The sequence below is a fragment of the Lygodium microphyllum genome, chromosome 15 (genome assembly GCF_053477565.2).
Source record: "Lygodium microphyllum isolate KBCC chromosome 15, Lygodium_microphyllum_v1.1.10, whole genome shotgun sequence".
Classification (NCBI taxonomy): domain Eukaryota; kingdom Viridiplantae; phylum Streptophyta; class Polypodiopsida; order Schizaeales; family Lygodiaceae; genus Lygodium; species Lygodium microphyllum.
Genome location: NC_141149.1, coordinates 119,881,911 through 119,898,688, shown reverse-complemented (window position 1 = coordinate 119,898,688; position 16,778 = coordinate 119,881,911). Strand labels below are relative to the sequence as shown.

The following is a 16,778-nucleotide window of genomic DNA, read 5'->3' as shown; positions in this document are numbered from 1 at the left end:
ATCATGTTAGTAGTACAAGAGAGAAAGCAATCAAGAGACCAGTTGAGATTGTTGTGCAAGGGATTGAAAGTAACCACAAAAAAGTCCCAAGCCTCAACAATAGGGAAGGATAACGTAGAAAACTATAATAGAAAAGTAAGGTGCTCATCAGCAAGCTTGGCACAAAAATGGCTCCCATTCTCCATGAAAGAGATCTTCTAAAGGAGTAGATGTTGGTATTGACAAAGTCACATTCCTCTAGCAAGAAAGCTTCATCAAGATAGTAAAAGAAGTCATAGAGTGAACCAAAGATGTGAAAGAAAACAAAACACAACAAAAGATAACAGATAACGCAAGTACAAGAGAGAGAAAAAAGTCTTTTTATCTAGACCAATGTTGGATGTTGGACAATGAGTGTAGAAGATTTGAGTGCTCAATAGCTCTGTTATACTCTAGGGTAACATTGTCTATTTGTATATAGTGTTGGTAATTGACTAGTCATAGGCGCACATGGGCGGTTTGCCTTGACTTATTGACCATGTGATCTAATCAAATCATTGATCGCGGTCCATGTATAACATATCATAATCTATGGAATATTCCAAATTAATATTCCCTATAACAACAAGTCAAGAGTGAAACCCGTAGACTAAAGGCTAACCTAAACCTCATGGATTGAGTGCATCTAAGAACTCATAATTTGGTTAAGTCCACATACACCATTTCATAACCGTTTGATCTTCAAGGTTAGACCCCTTCTAGTGTATGAAATTCACATTGTTAATGCATGTGTCCATCATGGCTTCTCCTCATTTTGTGGGCCTTGCAACATTTGGCACTTGGAGTATAGGCAAGTAACTAAGAGGTGGGCATTTGAGTGATCTCTGTTAGGATGATGATGCTTAGAGAATTAAAATTAAGTTGCATGTGGCCCATGTAGCTCTAAATTGATACGTTAGAATCACATTACCAAGAGAAGAGTATAAGTTTACCGAATCAAACTACATAAAGCACTTCAAAAGTGCAAGCTTTTGTTCCAAGGACATCAAGGGGCTAGGATACATTATCCTAACTAAAGCTCCAAGAGCATTCTCTCCACTACCCATCCATGATTATTAGTCTGTGATCCATATATTAATGAACTTTGTGCAGTTGTGATTTCAGGGGGAGATCAAAGCAAAAAATAGTTGGCCATAAATATATTGTACAATGGAGGGCCTTTTACAAAATGCTCATTGATTATTAAAGAGGAAATTCTTTTGCCACTATTGAGAGGCTTTTCTTGCAAGCGTAACTTTGATTGCCCATGAAGACATTGTATAGTGGAGACCCTTTACAAAGTATTCATTGAGGTAATTGTTGAAGAGGAATTTCCTTTTGCCACCATTGAGAGGTTTATTTGGAAGTGTAATTGTGATAGGTCATAAAGACATTGTACATTGGAGTACTTCAAAATCACATTAAAGGGGAAGACAACACATAGTTATTTCAATGAGAGAGAGAGAGAGAGAGAGAGAGAGAGAGAGAGATGGTCACATAGGCTAAGAGGTGTACCATGCCAATTTTTGTGTCTCTTATTCTCATGCTTCTTTATTTTATGCAACACATGTAAATCTCTATTGGATTACATCCATGCCCCTTAAATCATGATATATGTGAATTCTACCACCGTCTCATAAAAAGCTCCTCCACATACTACACGTCTAAGGTTTCCTTAGCTAGGGTCCAATATATGCAAGACAAAAGGACTACCAAAACACAACTATCCTTCATTGATCATTAAGAGATTTGTGATTCAAACATCCCTTCTGCTCACTTTCTTGTGCGAACTATTCTTCATTGGAACAAAGATCCAATATGATATTTCTTTGGTAGAAAGCCTTCATTGCGGGATGTACAATCCATTTTGTAGGTATTCTTAAAAGCTCTTGCCTAAAGATGATTCCATATATGGAATCAACAAACATGCTTCTCTTCTTTAAGTACCTACAATATTCACTTTTCAAGAAGAGAATTGAAGTACTCTATGATCAAAATATAAGTGCTAGTTGTAGACCACCAAAGCTAGTGCGAGGTGGGATAGTACATAACATGGGAAGTGGGAGAATAAATAGAAGTGCTAGTTGTAGACCACCAAAGCTAGTGCGAGGTGGGATAATACATAACGTGGGAGGTGGGCCATTTGTAGAATAAAATGGAGTATGTTTGTGGGTTTGGCACCTATATCAAACCACCAATGGTTGTCAATAAATAATAGAAAAGCTGGACAAAATGCCCATATTGGGGGTGCATGCACCATGTTTGAAAGAAATGAAGCAGTATCCCAAGTGTGATTTTTGCAATGTGTATATGCGGATGATGAATGCGTCTCGTGTTCCTAGTGGTACAAACATTTAGTACATGATAGGTTGGTAGCTGATGGGAAAATAGATGTCAGAATTCTTAAATCAGAATTTTGGGATTAGTCATTATTGGGATTAGTCATTATGAATTTCAGACATTAGACATTATGATCATCAAATATCCACTGTGTGGATTAGACATTGATTTATCATGTCACAATATTATCCTATTCTTGAATGAATCTGGATTCTTGTCTGTTTAAATTTTTATCAGCCTCGAGAACACATTGAGCCATGGCTTTGATAGAAAAGCTTTCAACAATCAGCCTAATCTTGTGATTAAGTTGAAAAGCATAGCTTTGACTTGAGACAACAACCAGCTCCTGATGGTGTGTGCCACCACTGTTGAAGTTTGGGTCTATTGTGCCCTCCATTGCTTTCCTGGCCAATGGCAGCTGTCGCACCCAGGGCTACTGGTGGCAACAATAACCCAGCACTCTTGCTCATGCTATAGTGGTCACCCCATGGCTTCATCCTGCCATGATCTGTAGCATAAATCTCAGAAAGTAAGTACTAATTAAAAGATGCTTGATTGGCAGCCATAGCTAATCACCATGAGTCAAGGCAGATGCCAAAGAGCTCAAACTATTCTTCAAATCTTGCATTTTGCAGAGAACCAGCGAGACTTCCTTATCTCCTTCAATTTTTGGGAGCTCAGAGACCCGAATGCCTCTGAGTATGACAAAGCTCTCCTTGTGATCTGTCGAGATGCTTAAGCTCTACATAGCAACTCTTTTGCACAACCAACCACATACTTGTGGAGGGAGTGGGAGTTCTGGGACCACCCCATTGCCCCTGGGTGTGATGAGGTGTTCTCACTCCCAGAGTGCTTCAGTTCTTCCTTGCATCATCTGAAATGTCTTGCGACATAACATCTTACTCTTTGAGCAAATATTTCTTTTATTTTGCAAAGACATTATTGATGTGGGGATGACTATTAACTGCAACAAGTAGATAAATTAACAATTCCCCTCAAATTAATCCACCACCAACATCCTGCATCTAATGTCCCTTCGTTGTTCACTTTCATAACTTCAACCTTGTCTACTTCATGCTGGAAGCTGCATGAATATTACTCATCAAGACATATGGCATAGCATCTCTTTTGTCCAATTGTACTACGTGTTCAAAGGCCAAGTTTCCATGCTTCACATTTCCCCATTTTAGACAAGCACCCAATAGAGCAAACCACAGTGGAACATGGCAGGAAGACTCAGAAGGTGGCATCTTCTCTGTAATGCAAATTGCCTCGTCAAGGTGTCCGGCACGGGCGAAAAGATCAACCATGCAAGTGTAGTGGTCTAAGGTTGGGAGAATACCATATGTCATGCTCATATTCACAAAGTACATTTGGCCCTGATCAATGAGACCTGAATGACTGCATGCATTGAGTAATACAATGAAAGTGACCGGATCAGGCTCTGTACCTTCAGTTATCATTCTGTTGAATAAGTGAAAAACAGTTTCAACCTTTCTGACGTGGGAATACCCAGCAATAAGAGCATTCCAGGAGGCCACATGCCTGACTGGAAGCTCATCAAACACTTCTTGTGCTTTTGCAAGGGCACCACATTTGACATACATATCCACCAATGCAGTGCTGAGAAAGGCATCTTTTGCCAGCAACCCCTGTCTGACAACCTCAGCATGTATTTCCTCACCCTTCTCAACTGCTCCTATGCTGCCACAAGCTTTGAAGATGCAGGTAAATGTGGAAGCGTCTGGGGAGAGGCCCCTCTGTTGCATCTGCTCAAGACAGTTTAGTGCTTTATGACAATGCCCATGTTGGGCATATCCTGCGATTAGTGCATTCCAAGAGACCAAATCTTGAGCTGAAAGATCATCGAATACTTCTTGTGCTTTTGCAAGTGCACCACATTTGGCATACATATCCACCAGTGCAGTGCCAAGAATAACATTTTTTTCCAGCAACCCTTGCCTAACAGCTTCAGCTTGTATTTCTTCCCCCTTTTCAGCTGCTCCTACACTACCGCAGGCACTCAAGATACAGGTAAAGGTGATAGCATTTGGAGAAACACCTTGCTGTTTCATCTGTTCGAAACAGTTCAGTGCTTCATGGCCATGCCCATGTTGGGTATACCCTGCAATGAGCACATTCCAGGAGCCCACATGCTGAACTGGAAGCTCATCAAACACGTATTGTGCTTTTGTAAGTGCACCACATTTTGCATACATATCCACCAATGCAGTACCAAGAATAGTATCTTTATCCAGCAACCCCTGCCTGACAACCTCAGCATGTATTTCCTCACCCTTCTCAGCTGCTTTAACACTGCCACAGGCTTTCAATATGCAGGTAAAAGTGACAGCATCTGGAGAAACATCCTGCTGTTGCATCTGTTCAAAACAGTTCAGTGCTTCATAAGCATGCCCCTGCTGAGTATACCCTGCGATGAGGGCATTCCATAAAACAACATTTTGAAATTGAAGTCCATCAAAGACTTCTCGGGCCTTTGCCAATGCACCGCATTTGGCATACATATTGACTAGGCTGGAGGCAACAAAGACATTTGACGCAAGAAGCCCTGATTTGGAAATATCATAATGTAATCTGCTGCCTCTGCACAGGTCCTTTTGGTTGGCACAGGCCTTCAAAGAGGCCATGAGTGCTGCAATATCATCTTGAGACATCTCCCAGTTGGGGTTGTGATTGCTAGTGATGACAGACACTAGGTTGGGCCGCCACTGATGATGAAGTTGCAGTCCTTGTCTTGCGAGCTCTTCTTTAACCCAGGGTGGAGTGTTCCAGCCATTGATCCACAGAGGCTCCTTCGTCCTTTTGTGCTTGAAGTCTGGGCATTTGGGATCCCTCTGTGACAAAACAACACACTAGGTAAGTGGTCACTCCCTCACAGAAGCTCATGATATTATCGTAATTCACATTCTGCGAATTACAGCGGGAATTTGTCTAAAATTCTTGTGGATGCTCCTGGCAAAACTTAGGTCATGGTAGCAGTGGTAGTACTCTCTGCGTACCTTGTTTTTTCTGTAATCGCGCCATTGTGAGGGATCACTGAAGTAGTCCCTCCATAGAAGATCTATGTCTCTGTACTGTGCGGCCATGGCTGGTTCGAAGAGACTCTCCTGCAGAGTCCAGAGGAGGACACGTTCCTAACTCGATACGAGCATCGTTTTGGTGGCCACTGTGCTAAACCCACTCAGGCTTGTCAAGAGAACATATGCCAATGGCGTGAAAGGCCAGCTGGTTTACACCAACAAAGTGTGTGCGTTTTCAGGCTGAGCTCCATTCCTTGGGACGGCTCTCTCCTAATTTGCCAAACCGGTAACCAATCACTAGGCGTTCCGCGCTTAGACTCAGTCCGGCGCTTCACGCCGAGGCCGACGCTACGCGCTAGCATTCTTCCGATGCTTCGCGTTGGAATGTGAAGCACAAATGTTTTAATTTGTTCACACATTTTTTCACTTAGTAATGAATTAAATAGTCTTGCAATTTTTAAACTTCATTATAAAATCTAACAATTCAATACAATAACATTGATTATCTCAACCATAATAATTGGAAAACATAACTGAAGCAAAAGTGATTTTTAAATATCAACTGAAAGAATTCCAACTATAACAACATGTAAATGGAAAAGAAAGTATATAATGTTTTCAAATAGATAGTTGTACAATCGAAAATCAACTATCGAAAAGAAAGCTTTCTCTTCTTAGATGAATTATCAACCATGGATTTAGCACGGAGAACATGTGTGGACGAAGCTGTGACACGCCCCGTCCCAGATTATGCTGCAACATCTAAAAACGAAAAAAAAAAGACTTTAGAAATAACAATATTAAATTTATAAAGCAAAACATTAATGAAATTGGTGAGTAAGTATTACCTGGGGATGTGATATGATTGGCTCTAACATTAGTAGAGCAGTCGGCGGAATTTGGATGAAACTGATGCAAAGTTACAAAACATGATAAGTTTTGAAACTCCCATTTACTCCAGTCATTCGGTATGTATCTAGTATGGGACCGAGATATGAAGTACTCAACATCTGTTTGTCTAACATAGTAGCATTGGATCCATCCAAAATATGAAATTAGAAGACCAATTTAGAAGAGAAAAAGAGTTTGTAATGCATATTGTATAAAAGAACTTTATACATGATAATTTCTCAAAACTTACTTTTGTATAAATGCAAACAAAATTTCATAGAAAATAAGTCAAACATGGTTCTATTCAAGGAATATAATATTTCAAAAGAGCATGAGAGATTAAAACATTTCATTTTTTGTTAAAAGAAAAAAGTTGAACTTATTTTTCTATGAAATTTTCTTTGAAAACCTTAATACTTAAAAAGAATAGGAGACAGTAAAATAGTTCATTTCTTGGAAATATATGATTAAAAAAGAATAAATAAAATTTGATGATATTGCACCAAAATTTTTATGCAAATATAATATGATAGAAAGTTCAAATAACTTTTTATGGTAGAAATAATTTAAACACAATGTTCTCATATAGTAAAACAAACATATGTCTAACTCCATATAAAATCATGAATATCTATCCATACATGAGAGATATGATTAAAACATTAAAGTATTAAATCAGAGAAAATAAGTCAAACTTGCTTTTCATCGACGAAGAACTCACTACTGAAAAAGAGCATAAGAAAGTACAACACTACATTTTATAGATATGTGAACAAAGAAGAAAAAAAGGCTTTGATTGTATTGAAATAAAACTATTATGCAAATATAATATGAGAGAACAAACATTACACTTTTGAAAAAATAGAGGTTGCAATACTTTCTGTAAAACTTCATTATATACAATATTGATGGTACCATTTACCATGTCCTCTTTCTCATTAATCAAGACTTTCAATCTGTCCGAAGACTTTACTCTTGAGAAAGCAACATAGAGTTGACCATGAGTAAAGACTGGGGTTTTTAGATATATCCCCAAACATGATAACGTTTGGCCTTGAGATTTGTTAATTATCATTGCAAACGCCAAACGGACTGGGAATTGCAGGCGTTTCATTGAGAAATGAAGTTCCAGTGTAGTTGGGATAAAAGTTATCCTCGAGATAAAAACTCTGTCACCAATATTGGTCCCCATAATTATCTCTGCATCAATGACCTTGTTATTGAAAGCCTTGCATACCAGCCTAGTACCATTGCATAAACCTTTAGAAGGATTCAAGTTCCTGAGCAATATTATTGGAGCATTTACTTTGAGCAGCAAGATATGAGGAGGAATACCTCCACCGAGGTCAAGGGAATTTAGATATTCCACAGAATAGAGGAATGAGTTCTCCTCAGTTCTATCCACAGAATTAGCACTGTAGTATTGTTTAACCTCTCTCGGCATCAGCTGCAATGCATGATTGTTTATCATTTCCACATCATTGTTTCGAGGTGCAAGAATGGCATGTCCACTAAAGAACGTTTTGTAATCAATTACACATTTCATTTCACAATAGACAAAATTGATCAAGTCTTGCATAGATCCTCCCTTTAACAACAATGCAGGTGGAATTTGCAATATATTATTAGTATGTGTCAAATCTTTTCCATCTCCAATGTCTTGCAACCATGCAACAAACTGATCCTGATCTGATGCGACCCGCATATTCTGTGTAAGTTTCAAAACATTGAAATATTGCCACAAATTGGAACAACATATAGCAGCACCGACAATATCCTCACGGATACCCTTTGGTACAACATGCAATATTTGCCTAAAATCTCCACCTAGTAGAATAACTTTACCACCAAATGGCATATCACACTGCATTATATCCTTTAAAGTTATGTCCAATGCTTCAAAGATATTACAATGCAACATAGGAGCTTCATCCCACAAAATAAGACTTGCCTCTTTTAACAATGTTGCAAGGTGACTTTGAACATGTATATTGCATATAGAATTATTATCTGCCTGCAATGGAATTTTGAACTTTGAATGGGCAATACGACCATGTGGCAAAAGCAATGCAGCAATACCAGAGGATGCTGTAACTATTGTAATGCGACCTTGACTGCAAAGCTTTTGCAAGCAAACATTTGTATAGGAATGTTTTTCCAGAACCGCCTGGGCCATCTAAGAAAAATGGTTTACCCAAACCACTATCAATAGCATTCATTATTGCCATTAAAAATTTTCTTTGTCCATCATTCAACAAAGCTTGCATTGTTAAGAAGGTATTCTCTTGTTCTACCTTATCATATAGTTGTTCATCAAGGATCAAAGGATTTGTGTACTCTTGCATTGTCACCTCAGGCAATCCATGATACTCTGCCAAATTGCATCCATGTTGATCTAAAAGTTTTTGAATATGCATCAATGCATGATTATTGGCCTCATCTTGCATATCAACATTTCGCCTATTTTGCAAGGAGAGTCGATGTTTTATATCCTCTGTCAGCGGACCTAAGAACTCTTCCCATAGAGCCCCAGGTCGGGTAGGCGAACAAAATACCAAGATGGATGCAAACAAATTTCTTAATTGAGCACTGGTTTGCATCAATGCAGCTTCATGCAAACACATTTGCCATTCATCATCTGTTTCCAACATTCCTTTTGCAATGCAAGCCTCCTTAAAAGTTGAATATACCACATTATCAACCGTACGCAATGCCTCAAAGGATGTGCACCCCTTGCATACAGTGAGTAGTAGCCACAAATAGTATTTTTCTCCACACGTAGGTGAAACAAAGTATATTCGACCACATGTGTTTCCCTACTTTCTCTTTGTCCACATTTTTTTGCGTGCATTCCAAACCCAAAACATTGGAAAGTCTTGATACAGAACTGTGTTAGCATCAGGGTGCAAACGATTGCATGTAAACCATTCTGTGAGAGTTGTTTTTTGAGCATTTTCATTTTGCACCACATCACAAATGTTATCAGAGTCACGAAAGGAAATAGTATTCTCTCCAAGTAAATGTATTTGCAATCGTTGAATATCGGGTTTCTCATCATGAAGTTTGAATTCAAATATTCGCCAACATGCTTCAGAAGCTGAAATATATCGTGCATCTAAGTACCTCTCAATCTCATCAATATTTTGTGCATCAATATTTTCTGTGACAATATCATTGGATCCGGAACCACGCGTACTTGTAAACCGAATGGTTGCTCGATCATGGCCCTTATATACATATTTATACAAATATTTGACAGCTGCAATTGTCGAGCAAACCTCAACATTTATGTGAGCACTATACTTGGAACTCAAATAAGGATTGTAAGGCACTATCCATCGGTTATCCAAGAGGTTACCATTAGCATTATGAGTCCTTCCATCCTCTTGATGTCTGTATAAAGGATAACCAGATTTATCAACCGTAGTTGTATGTATAAACTTTTTTGGATAATCCTTTATACACTTTCTGTCTACCATGCAAGCACTCTTTGGATTGAACTCACCACACAGACCATGTATGTTACATTTAGTAATAATTCGATATAAATCCAAAAACATTTCCTTATCAAGGAGCTCAGCGCACACCAGTCTATCATGATGACATGCTTCTAGTGGCTTAAAGCGTAGTTCTAATATCAAGAGCGTATGTGAATGAGGCAAGTCTCTCTTTTGGAATTCTATGATGGACACATATCTAGCAACTTTACCAAACAACTCCTTTTTCACTATCGACTGCATCATGTCCTTATGTTTCAAATGAAAAACTCTAGCAGTTAAATCTTGTCGATCATGTGCAGTTTGACCAGGCAACAAAGCATCTGTAATTTTAGGCCACTTAGGATTGCATGTCATGGTGATAAACAAATCAGGTTTACCTTTGTTACGCACAATTGCCATAACATCTTGATATAATTGGTACATGAATCTTGGTCCACCTGTAAAGCTAGATGGCAATACTATTCTCCTGCCCACACCAACCCCAGCGATATTAGTATCAACTGCATCTAAACCATTGACCATATCATCCAATCCCCTATACATTTCAACTCGCAATGTTGCTTGATTATGACGACACCAAGCCAATCTACATTGTTCAATGTTACAATAAGCATCGACAATGTATTGTTGTAGCAAGTGACCACCACGCAAAAGACATGCATTAGTATCATCTCTAATTTGAAGTCGAAAAGCGTAATACTGCATTTGAGTGACACAATCTTTATTTGCAAGATTATTGGCATTAATATGAGCATTCATAAATGCATATGGAACTTTAGTATGCCATCCATCCTCTCCATTTGGAAAAAGAAGAACATATAACAATGGTATATATGCCTTGTGTAAGTTAGAAATATAAATCAAATGGCCTTGTCGTGTGTGAACTTGCCATGTGCATACGTTCAGTTCCCGTAACATTAAGCATTTTCCTACACACACTTAAGCCACCATTAGGATTGTATTGTCGAGTTGTGGTAGACATTTGAACCTCAAAGGATACCAAATCATGAGTAGCAGAGCAAGATGCAGCGCGAAATCGATTGGTTTGATATAGCTGATTTGGGATTTGAGCATCCATATAGTTTCCATTTGCATGATGTTGTTCATACATATCTCTTGCATGGTCACGAACATGTAATTTAGTCCTAACTCTTGCAACGTGCCTACGTTTATGTCTAGTAATTTTGAGCATTTCCCTACGTGCACGTAATACACGATCTCTAGGCACAGAATGTGTTGGAAGTACCATTGTCGAGAAAAACCTGAGATAAAAAGAAAAAGTTACTTAGATATTAGTAATTGCATACTTTTATGACCTAGGCGTACTAAAATTTCTTCCTATCTCTTAGGGAAGACTTTAGCAAAGATATACCTCAAGATAAATTTGTTCTAAACACTATTTCAATATAAAATTTGATTATTATAACATCACATAAGCAACAATATAATCTTACATGTGCAAGAATATAAATTGAAAGAGCATATTATGTCATTATCATGGGGCATACAAAAGTCCAAATCACATGAAAACTCTCAAACCCAACAATAGAATGACATATCTATCGGTGGATCCGACAAAAAGTTATTGAAATCCTTAGATATGCTAAGAGAACTATGCATTGGATGATGAACTCATGCGACAATTCAATAGGTTCAGCATTGCAGAGAACCTATTGAGGCAAACTTTTAGAGATGTGACATGCACATCAAGGCAAATGCTCTCAGGTGGAAGCACGCTTGCATTCTTTTGAGCCAGTAATTCACACACTCCATCCTCTATACGATTATTGCTCTTAGCAAGGTCTCGCAACTTTTATGCTTGGTCTTCCAAAGCACACCCTGGCCAGTGCTTGCGAACCAACTCATAGATTTCTCCTATATAGCCCTTTATTTCATCTATCTCGTCTTGCAACATTATCCCATCAACCAAGCCTCCTTCATATTTTTCTGCTAGGATTTTTTCAATCCTTTGAAGGCGATCACCAAAGTTTTGACAGAAGGAGTTCGAAGCTCTTTGATGTTTGTTTAAACTCTTGATTTGCTTCTCAATTGCATCCAACCGATGCAGGAGCTTTAGGGATACAACAGAAGTGTTGTGTCCTTTGACATGTTTGAGGGCACGCCGTACTGACTTCCTCCTAGCCATGTCTTTGGCTTTACGCACATTCATTTGTGCATTGGGAGTACACAAAACAATGTCTGGTACATAGACATTGTTTCTTCCATCATATGTTTCAGCATGCTCCATACTGCCATGGTTACACAAAGTATTAAGAGATCACACACATAGAGAGAGAGAGAGAACATATTTAAAAAGTAATTGAATACTTTCATGACCTAGGTGCACCAAAGTATTACCATATTTATGCATACATGAGAGAGACACAATGAGACTGTGGAGAAAATATTTGACACATCTTTTTCTCCACATCAAAGCATGAATATCCATACACACATGAGGGACATCATAAAAGCATTAAACTATTAAAGTATTCAAGCATTAATTAAAACTTAAATGAATAAAATCTTAATTAAAATATTATTAGCACATATTTACATATGAATACATACTATTAGCACAAACATAATAATGTTATCACACATTTATATCAAAAGACATGACATGCATACATTAATAGTAACACACTTTCATATCAAAAGACATGACATGCATACATTAATAACACGCATAATACACATTATTTAATAACACACATTCATTTTTAAATGCATGATACACATTAATTATTAGCACATATATACATACGATTACATACTATTAACACAAACATAATAACGTTATCACACATTTATACTAAAACACATACACACATTAATTAATCAAACACTTAAAACATGTAATACACCTTAACAATGTAATGACACATTAACATGAATAAACACATTAAGAAATAATATTAACGCACTTTCATATTAAAAGACATGACATGCATACATTAATAGTAGCACACTTTCATATCAAAAGACATGGCATGCATATATTAATAACACACATAATACACATTATTTAATAACACACATTCATTTTTAAATACATAATATACATTAATTATTAGCACATATATACATATGAATACATACTATTAAAACAAACATAATAACGTTATCACACATTTATACTAAAACACATAACACACATTAATTAATAACACGCATAAACACATTAAGAAATAATATTAACACACTTTCATATCAAAAGACATGACATGCATACATTAATAACATGCATAATACACATTAATTATTAGCACATATATACATATGAATACATACTATTAACACAAACATAATAACGTTATCACACATGTATACTAAAACACATAACACACATTAATTAATAACAAGCATAAACACATTAAGAAATAATATTAACACACTTTCATATCAAAAGACATGACATGCATACATTAATAACATGCATAATACACATTCATTTTTAAATGCATAATACACATTAATTATTAGCACATATATACATATGAATACATACTATTAATACAAACATAATAACGTTATCACACATTTATACTAAAACACATAACACACATTAATTAATAACACACTTAAAACATGTAATACGCCTTAACAATGTAATGACACACATAACACATTAATTAATAACACGCATAAACACATTAAGAAACAATATTAACACACATTCATATCAAAAGACATGACATGCATACATTAAAAAATTAAACATGCAATAAATTAAAATATTTAAATTTTAACTTTTATAACTTTGAGAGAGAGAGAAAGAGAGAGAGAGAGAGAGAGAGAGAGAGAGAGAGGGAGAGAGAGAGAGAGAGAGAGATGCACCTGAGAAGTATTGACGATGACGAAACAGTAGAGTTGATGATGAAAGCAAAAGTACAAAAACTGCATGGAAAAATAGAAATGATGCTAGAGAGGAATGTCAAATATATTTAAGTGCATCATAAACATTGGCAACGTAATAATGCACATTAATTATTAACATGCCTAGACACATCCCCCTCTCTCATTCTTCACAATAGCATGCACACAACACACACGCACGCACTTGCACTCACACACACACCCACACACACACTCACTCACTCACATGATATCCTTACATTAATAACTCCTGTGCTATAGACTATAGAACCACCGCTTCATATACCCCCGTACATTAATAACTCCCATGCTATAACTCCCGTATATTAATAACTGAAATGGTGTGCATGTACGGGAGTTATAGCATTAGTTGAAGAAATTTTTATATGCTAATGCTATATCATTAGAAGAAGAAAATTATGATACTCTCCTAAGATGCTAATCCTTGCCCTTAAGAAACTCAAACCAAGGTCTAAGGCTACTCTCCCAAGATGCTAACACACACACACACTCACATGATATCCTTACATTAATAACTCCTATGCTATAGACTATAGAACCACCATCTCATATACCCCCGTACATTAATAACTCCCATGCTATAACTCCCATACATTAATAACTGAAACAGTGTGCATGTACGGGAGTTATAGCATTAGTTAAAGAAAATTTTATATACTAATGCTATATCATTAGAAGAAGAAAATTTTGATACTCTCCTAAGATGTTAATCCTTGCCCTTAAGAAACTCAAACCAAGGTCTAAGGCTACTCTCCCAAGATGCTAACCCTTGCCCTTAAATAAACTTTACTTTCCTTACTTCTTTCCCATGCATTGTAGTTTTCTTTTCCCTTTTTCCTTAGTAAGGAATTTAAGACCGCTTCATGGTAGCTTATTACATGAAGGCATCACAAAGAAGCATTGAGAAAGGAACAAATCTACCAACCTCCTATATGTTTTGCCTCTTATGTAAATATATTCCTTGAATTTGATTGTTAGTTATGAAAGATGCATTTGCCGCCACCCTTTGCACCGCTCAGAGCTGCCTTAGAGAGAGAGAGAGAGAGAGAGAGAGAGAGAGAGAGAGAGAGAGAGAGAGAGTAGACATGTATTCCCCCTAGACCTTCTGTTAATAATAATAATAATAATAATAATAATAATAATATATGAGACACACACACACCATATAAACACTTATACCCCCTTTTTACAATTATATGCAATCTTATATCTCCGAATTCACTTTGTCTTCCCCATCTTTCTCCTTCTCTAGAGTTTCTCACAACGCTCCTAATCTCTATCCCCTTATCTCTCTTTAAAGCATTTATTTTTAGTTCTTTAGCCCATTTATGTTTTATAAATACAAATGTACATTTAATTAATGTTTGTGGATGTGCTTATGGATTTAGATCCATGCAAGTTCCTAATCCATGAGAAAATCCACAACGACAATCTATTGTTTCAAATAGTTGGAACATGTTTCAAGAGAGTTCATTACTAAGTAAAGTTTAGTCCAAATCCACAAATTCAAGCCCACCCTTACAATAACCATTTTACATGGAAGTGCATAAACTTATTAACTAATTAACTAAGAGAGATATATATAAATAAATGAAATATATAAAATAGAATTAACTAATTCACTAAATATGATTAATCTCTCTGTAATTCACTAAATAGAATTAACTAATTCACTAAATAACTTAATTAACATAATTAATTAATCTCTCTCTCGATCGCTGCGCCATGTTTCAAGAGAGTTCATTACTAAGTAAAGTTTAGTCCAAATCCACAAATTCAAGCTCACCCTTACAATAACCATTTTACATGGAAGTGCATAAAACTTATTAACTAATTAACTAAGAGAGATATATATAAAAAAATGAACTTATTAACCAATTAACTAAGAGAGATATGTATAAATAAACAAACTTATTAACTAATTAACTAAAAGAAATATATATAAATAAATGAAATATATAAAATAGAATTAACTAATTCACTAAATAACTTAATTAACATAATTAATTATTCTCTCTCTCGATCGCTGCGCCAAGTACATAAGTACTTGGCGCAGCGATCGAGAGAGATAAGTACTTGGCGCAGCGAGAGAGAGAGAGAGAGAGAGAGAGAGAGAGAGAGAGAGAGAGAGCCTCGATTGCCTCATCGAGAGAGAGGCTCGCCCTGCGTCTCTGGTCCGTCGGCGTCTCTGGTTCGCCCTGCGTCTCTGGTCCGTCGGAGGCCTCGCCAGCATCAACATTGGCTCGACGCTACATTCCAAAGAGATTCCCACTATATTCCAAAGAGAGATTCCCCCTACGATCGTAGGCCTCGCCTAGCATCAACATTGGAGGATTCATTACATCGTATAGCACTGTGCTACGGTCACGCAGTGCCTCAATGGAGATTGACATGAGACAATCACAATCTAATGGGATTACACACACATGCATGCACGCCGGCGCGCACACACACACACACAGAGTAATACGGACCTCCTGATTCAGATAGAGAGAGAGAGAGTAATACGGACCTCCTGGCTCCTGATTATGCTCTCCGTCAGGCAATCGCTCGATAGTAAGGACGGATCTTATATAGAGGAGGGTCGACGAGGCTCGAGGTTGCAAGCGGGTGCAAGTTGAGGCGCAGATCGAGGAGGTTTCTAGGTACATGATCGAGGCCGCAACAGGAAGCAGGTCGAGGCGTAGGTTGAGCAAGTCAAGGAGGCGCAGGTCGAAGGGCAGACGTGGAGGCAGGCAAGTCAAGGCGGGCAGGTGTTGTCGTGGCACCCGCCCCCACCATCATTGTGGGGAGGCTGGGGGTTGCCACGTGGCAGCAGCCCCCAGCCTGCCGTTAATATATAGTAAAGATATTACATAAAAAAAGGTTTGTGCATGTCCTTCCTTGGTCACTTATCCCGAGAGCTTCTTTAATACCTGGTATGGATTACCCTTCCCATTACCAAACTTTCGGATTCCTTCGATGATGTGATTAGATTGCTGCAAAAGTTCTTGGTGGGGTGCTCTATAAACTAGAAAATACACATGATCAGATAACTTCTCTCCTCAAAGAGCTTCTTCAATACTAATGCACAATATGGGTTAAACAT

At 37.4% G+C, this 16,778-nt stretch overlaps 2 protein-coding genes across 6 annotated transcripts; both read right to left on the bottom strand.

Moving 5' to 3' along the window:
* Positions 1–1,862: 1,862 nt before the first annotated feature.
* On the bottom strand, positions 1,863–5,628 carry LOC148024981 (pentatricopeptide repeat-containing protein At1g11290, chloroplastic-like). The gene is made up of 2 exons (XM_087694667.1): positions 5,379–5,628; positions 1,863–5,213 (listed from the first exon to the last, which is right to left on the bottom strand). The coding sequence occupies exons 1-2, from the start codon at positions 5,463–5,465 to the stop codon at positions 3,426–3,428; spliced, it is 1,875 nt and encodes a 624-aa protein (XP_087550793.1). The 5' UTR covers positions 5,466–5,628; the 3' UTR covers positions 1,863–3,425.
* A 367-nt stretch (positions 5,629–5,995) lies between these two features.
* Positions 5,996–16,520, bottom strand: LOC148024980 (uncharacterized). Of its 5 annotated transcripts, XM_087694671.1 has the most exons (4): positions 16,203–16,520; positions 13,631–13,690; positions 6,248–6,409; positions 5,996–6,161 (listed from the first exon to the last, which is right to left on the bottom strand). In XM_087694671.1, the coding sequence occupies exons 1-4, from the start codon at positions 16,339–16,341 to the stop codon at positions 6,148–6,150; spliced, it is 375 nt and encodes a 124-aa protein (XP_087550797.1). In that variant the 5' UTR covers positions 16,342–16,520; the 3' UTR covers positions 5,996–6,147. The 5 variants fall into 4 exon arrangements, 4 of the variants coding, with proteins under 4 accessions (XP_087550797.1, XP_087550795.1, XP_087550794.1 ...); XM_087694669.1 differs by lacking the exons at positions 5,996–6,161; positions 6,248–6,409 and adding an exon at positions 7,021–12,039; XM_087694668.1 differs by lacking the exons at positions 5,996–6,161; positions 6,248–6,409; positions 16,203–16,520 and adding an exon at positions 7,021–12,039 and having other exon boundaries at positions 13,631–14,762.
* Positions 16,521–16,778: the final 258 nt, after the last annotated feature.

What these genes read in the sequence shown, in the direction of transcription:
- LOC148024981 (XM_087694667.1), bottom strand. Translation starts at nt 5,465, where the DNA reads ATGGCCGCACAGTACAGAGACATAGATCTTCTATGGAGGGACTACTTC. An exon ending in GCGATTACAGAAAAAACAAG is followed by an intron (nt 5,214 to 5,378) that starts GTACGCAGAGAG and finishes GTTTTGTCACAG; the next exon opens with AGGGATCCCAAATGCCCAGA.
- LOC148024980 (XM_087694669.1), bottom strand. Translation starts at nt 10,708, where the DNA reads ATGTTACGGGAACTGAACGTATGCACATGGCAAGTTCACACACGACAA.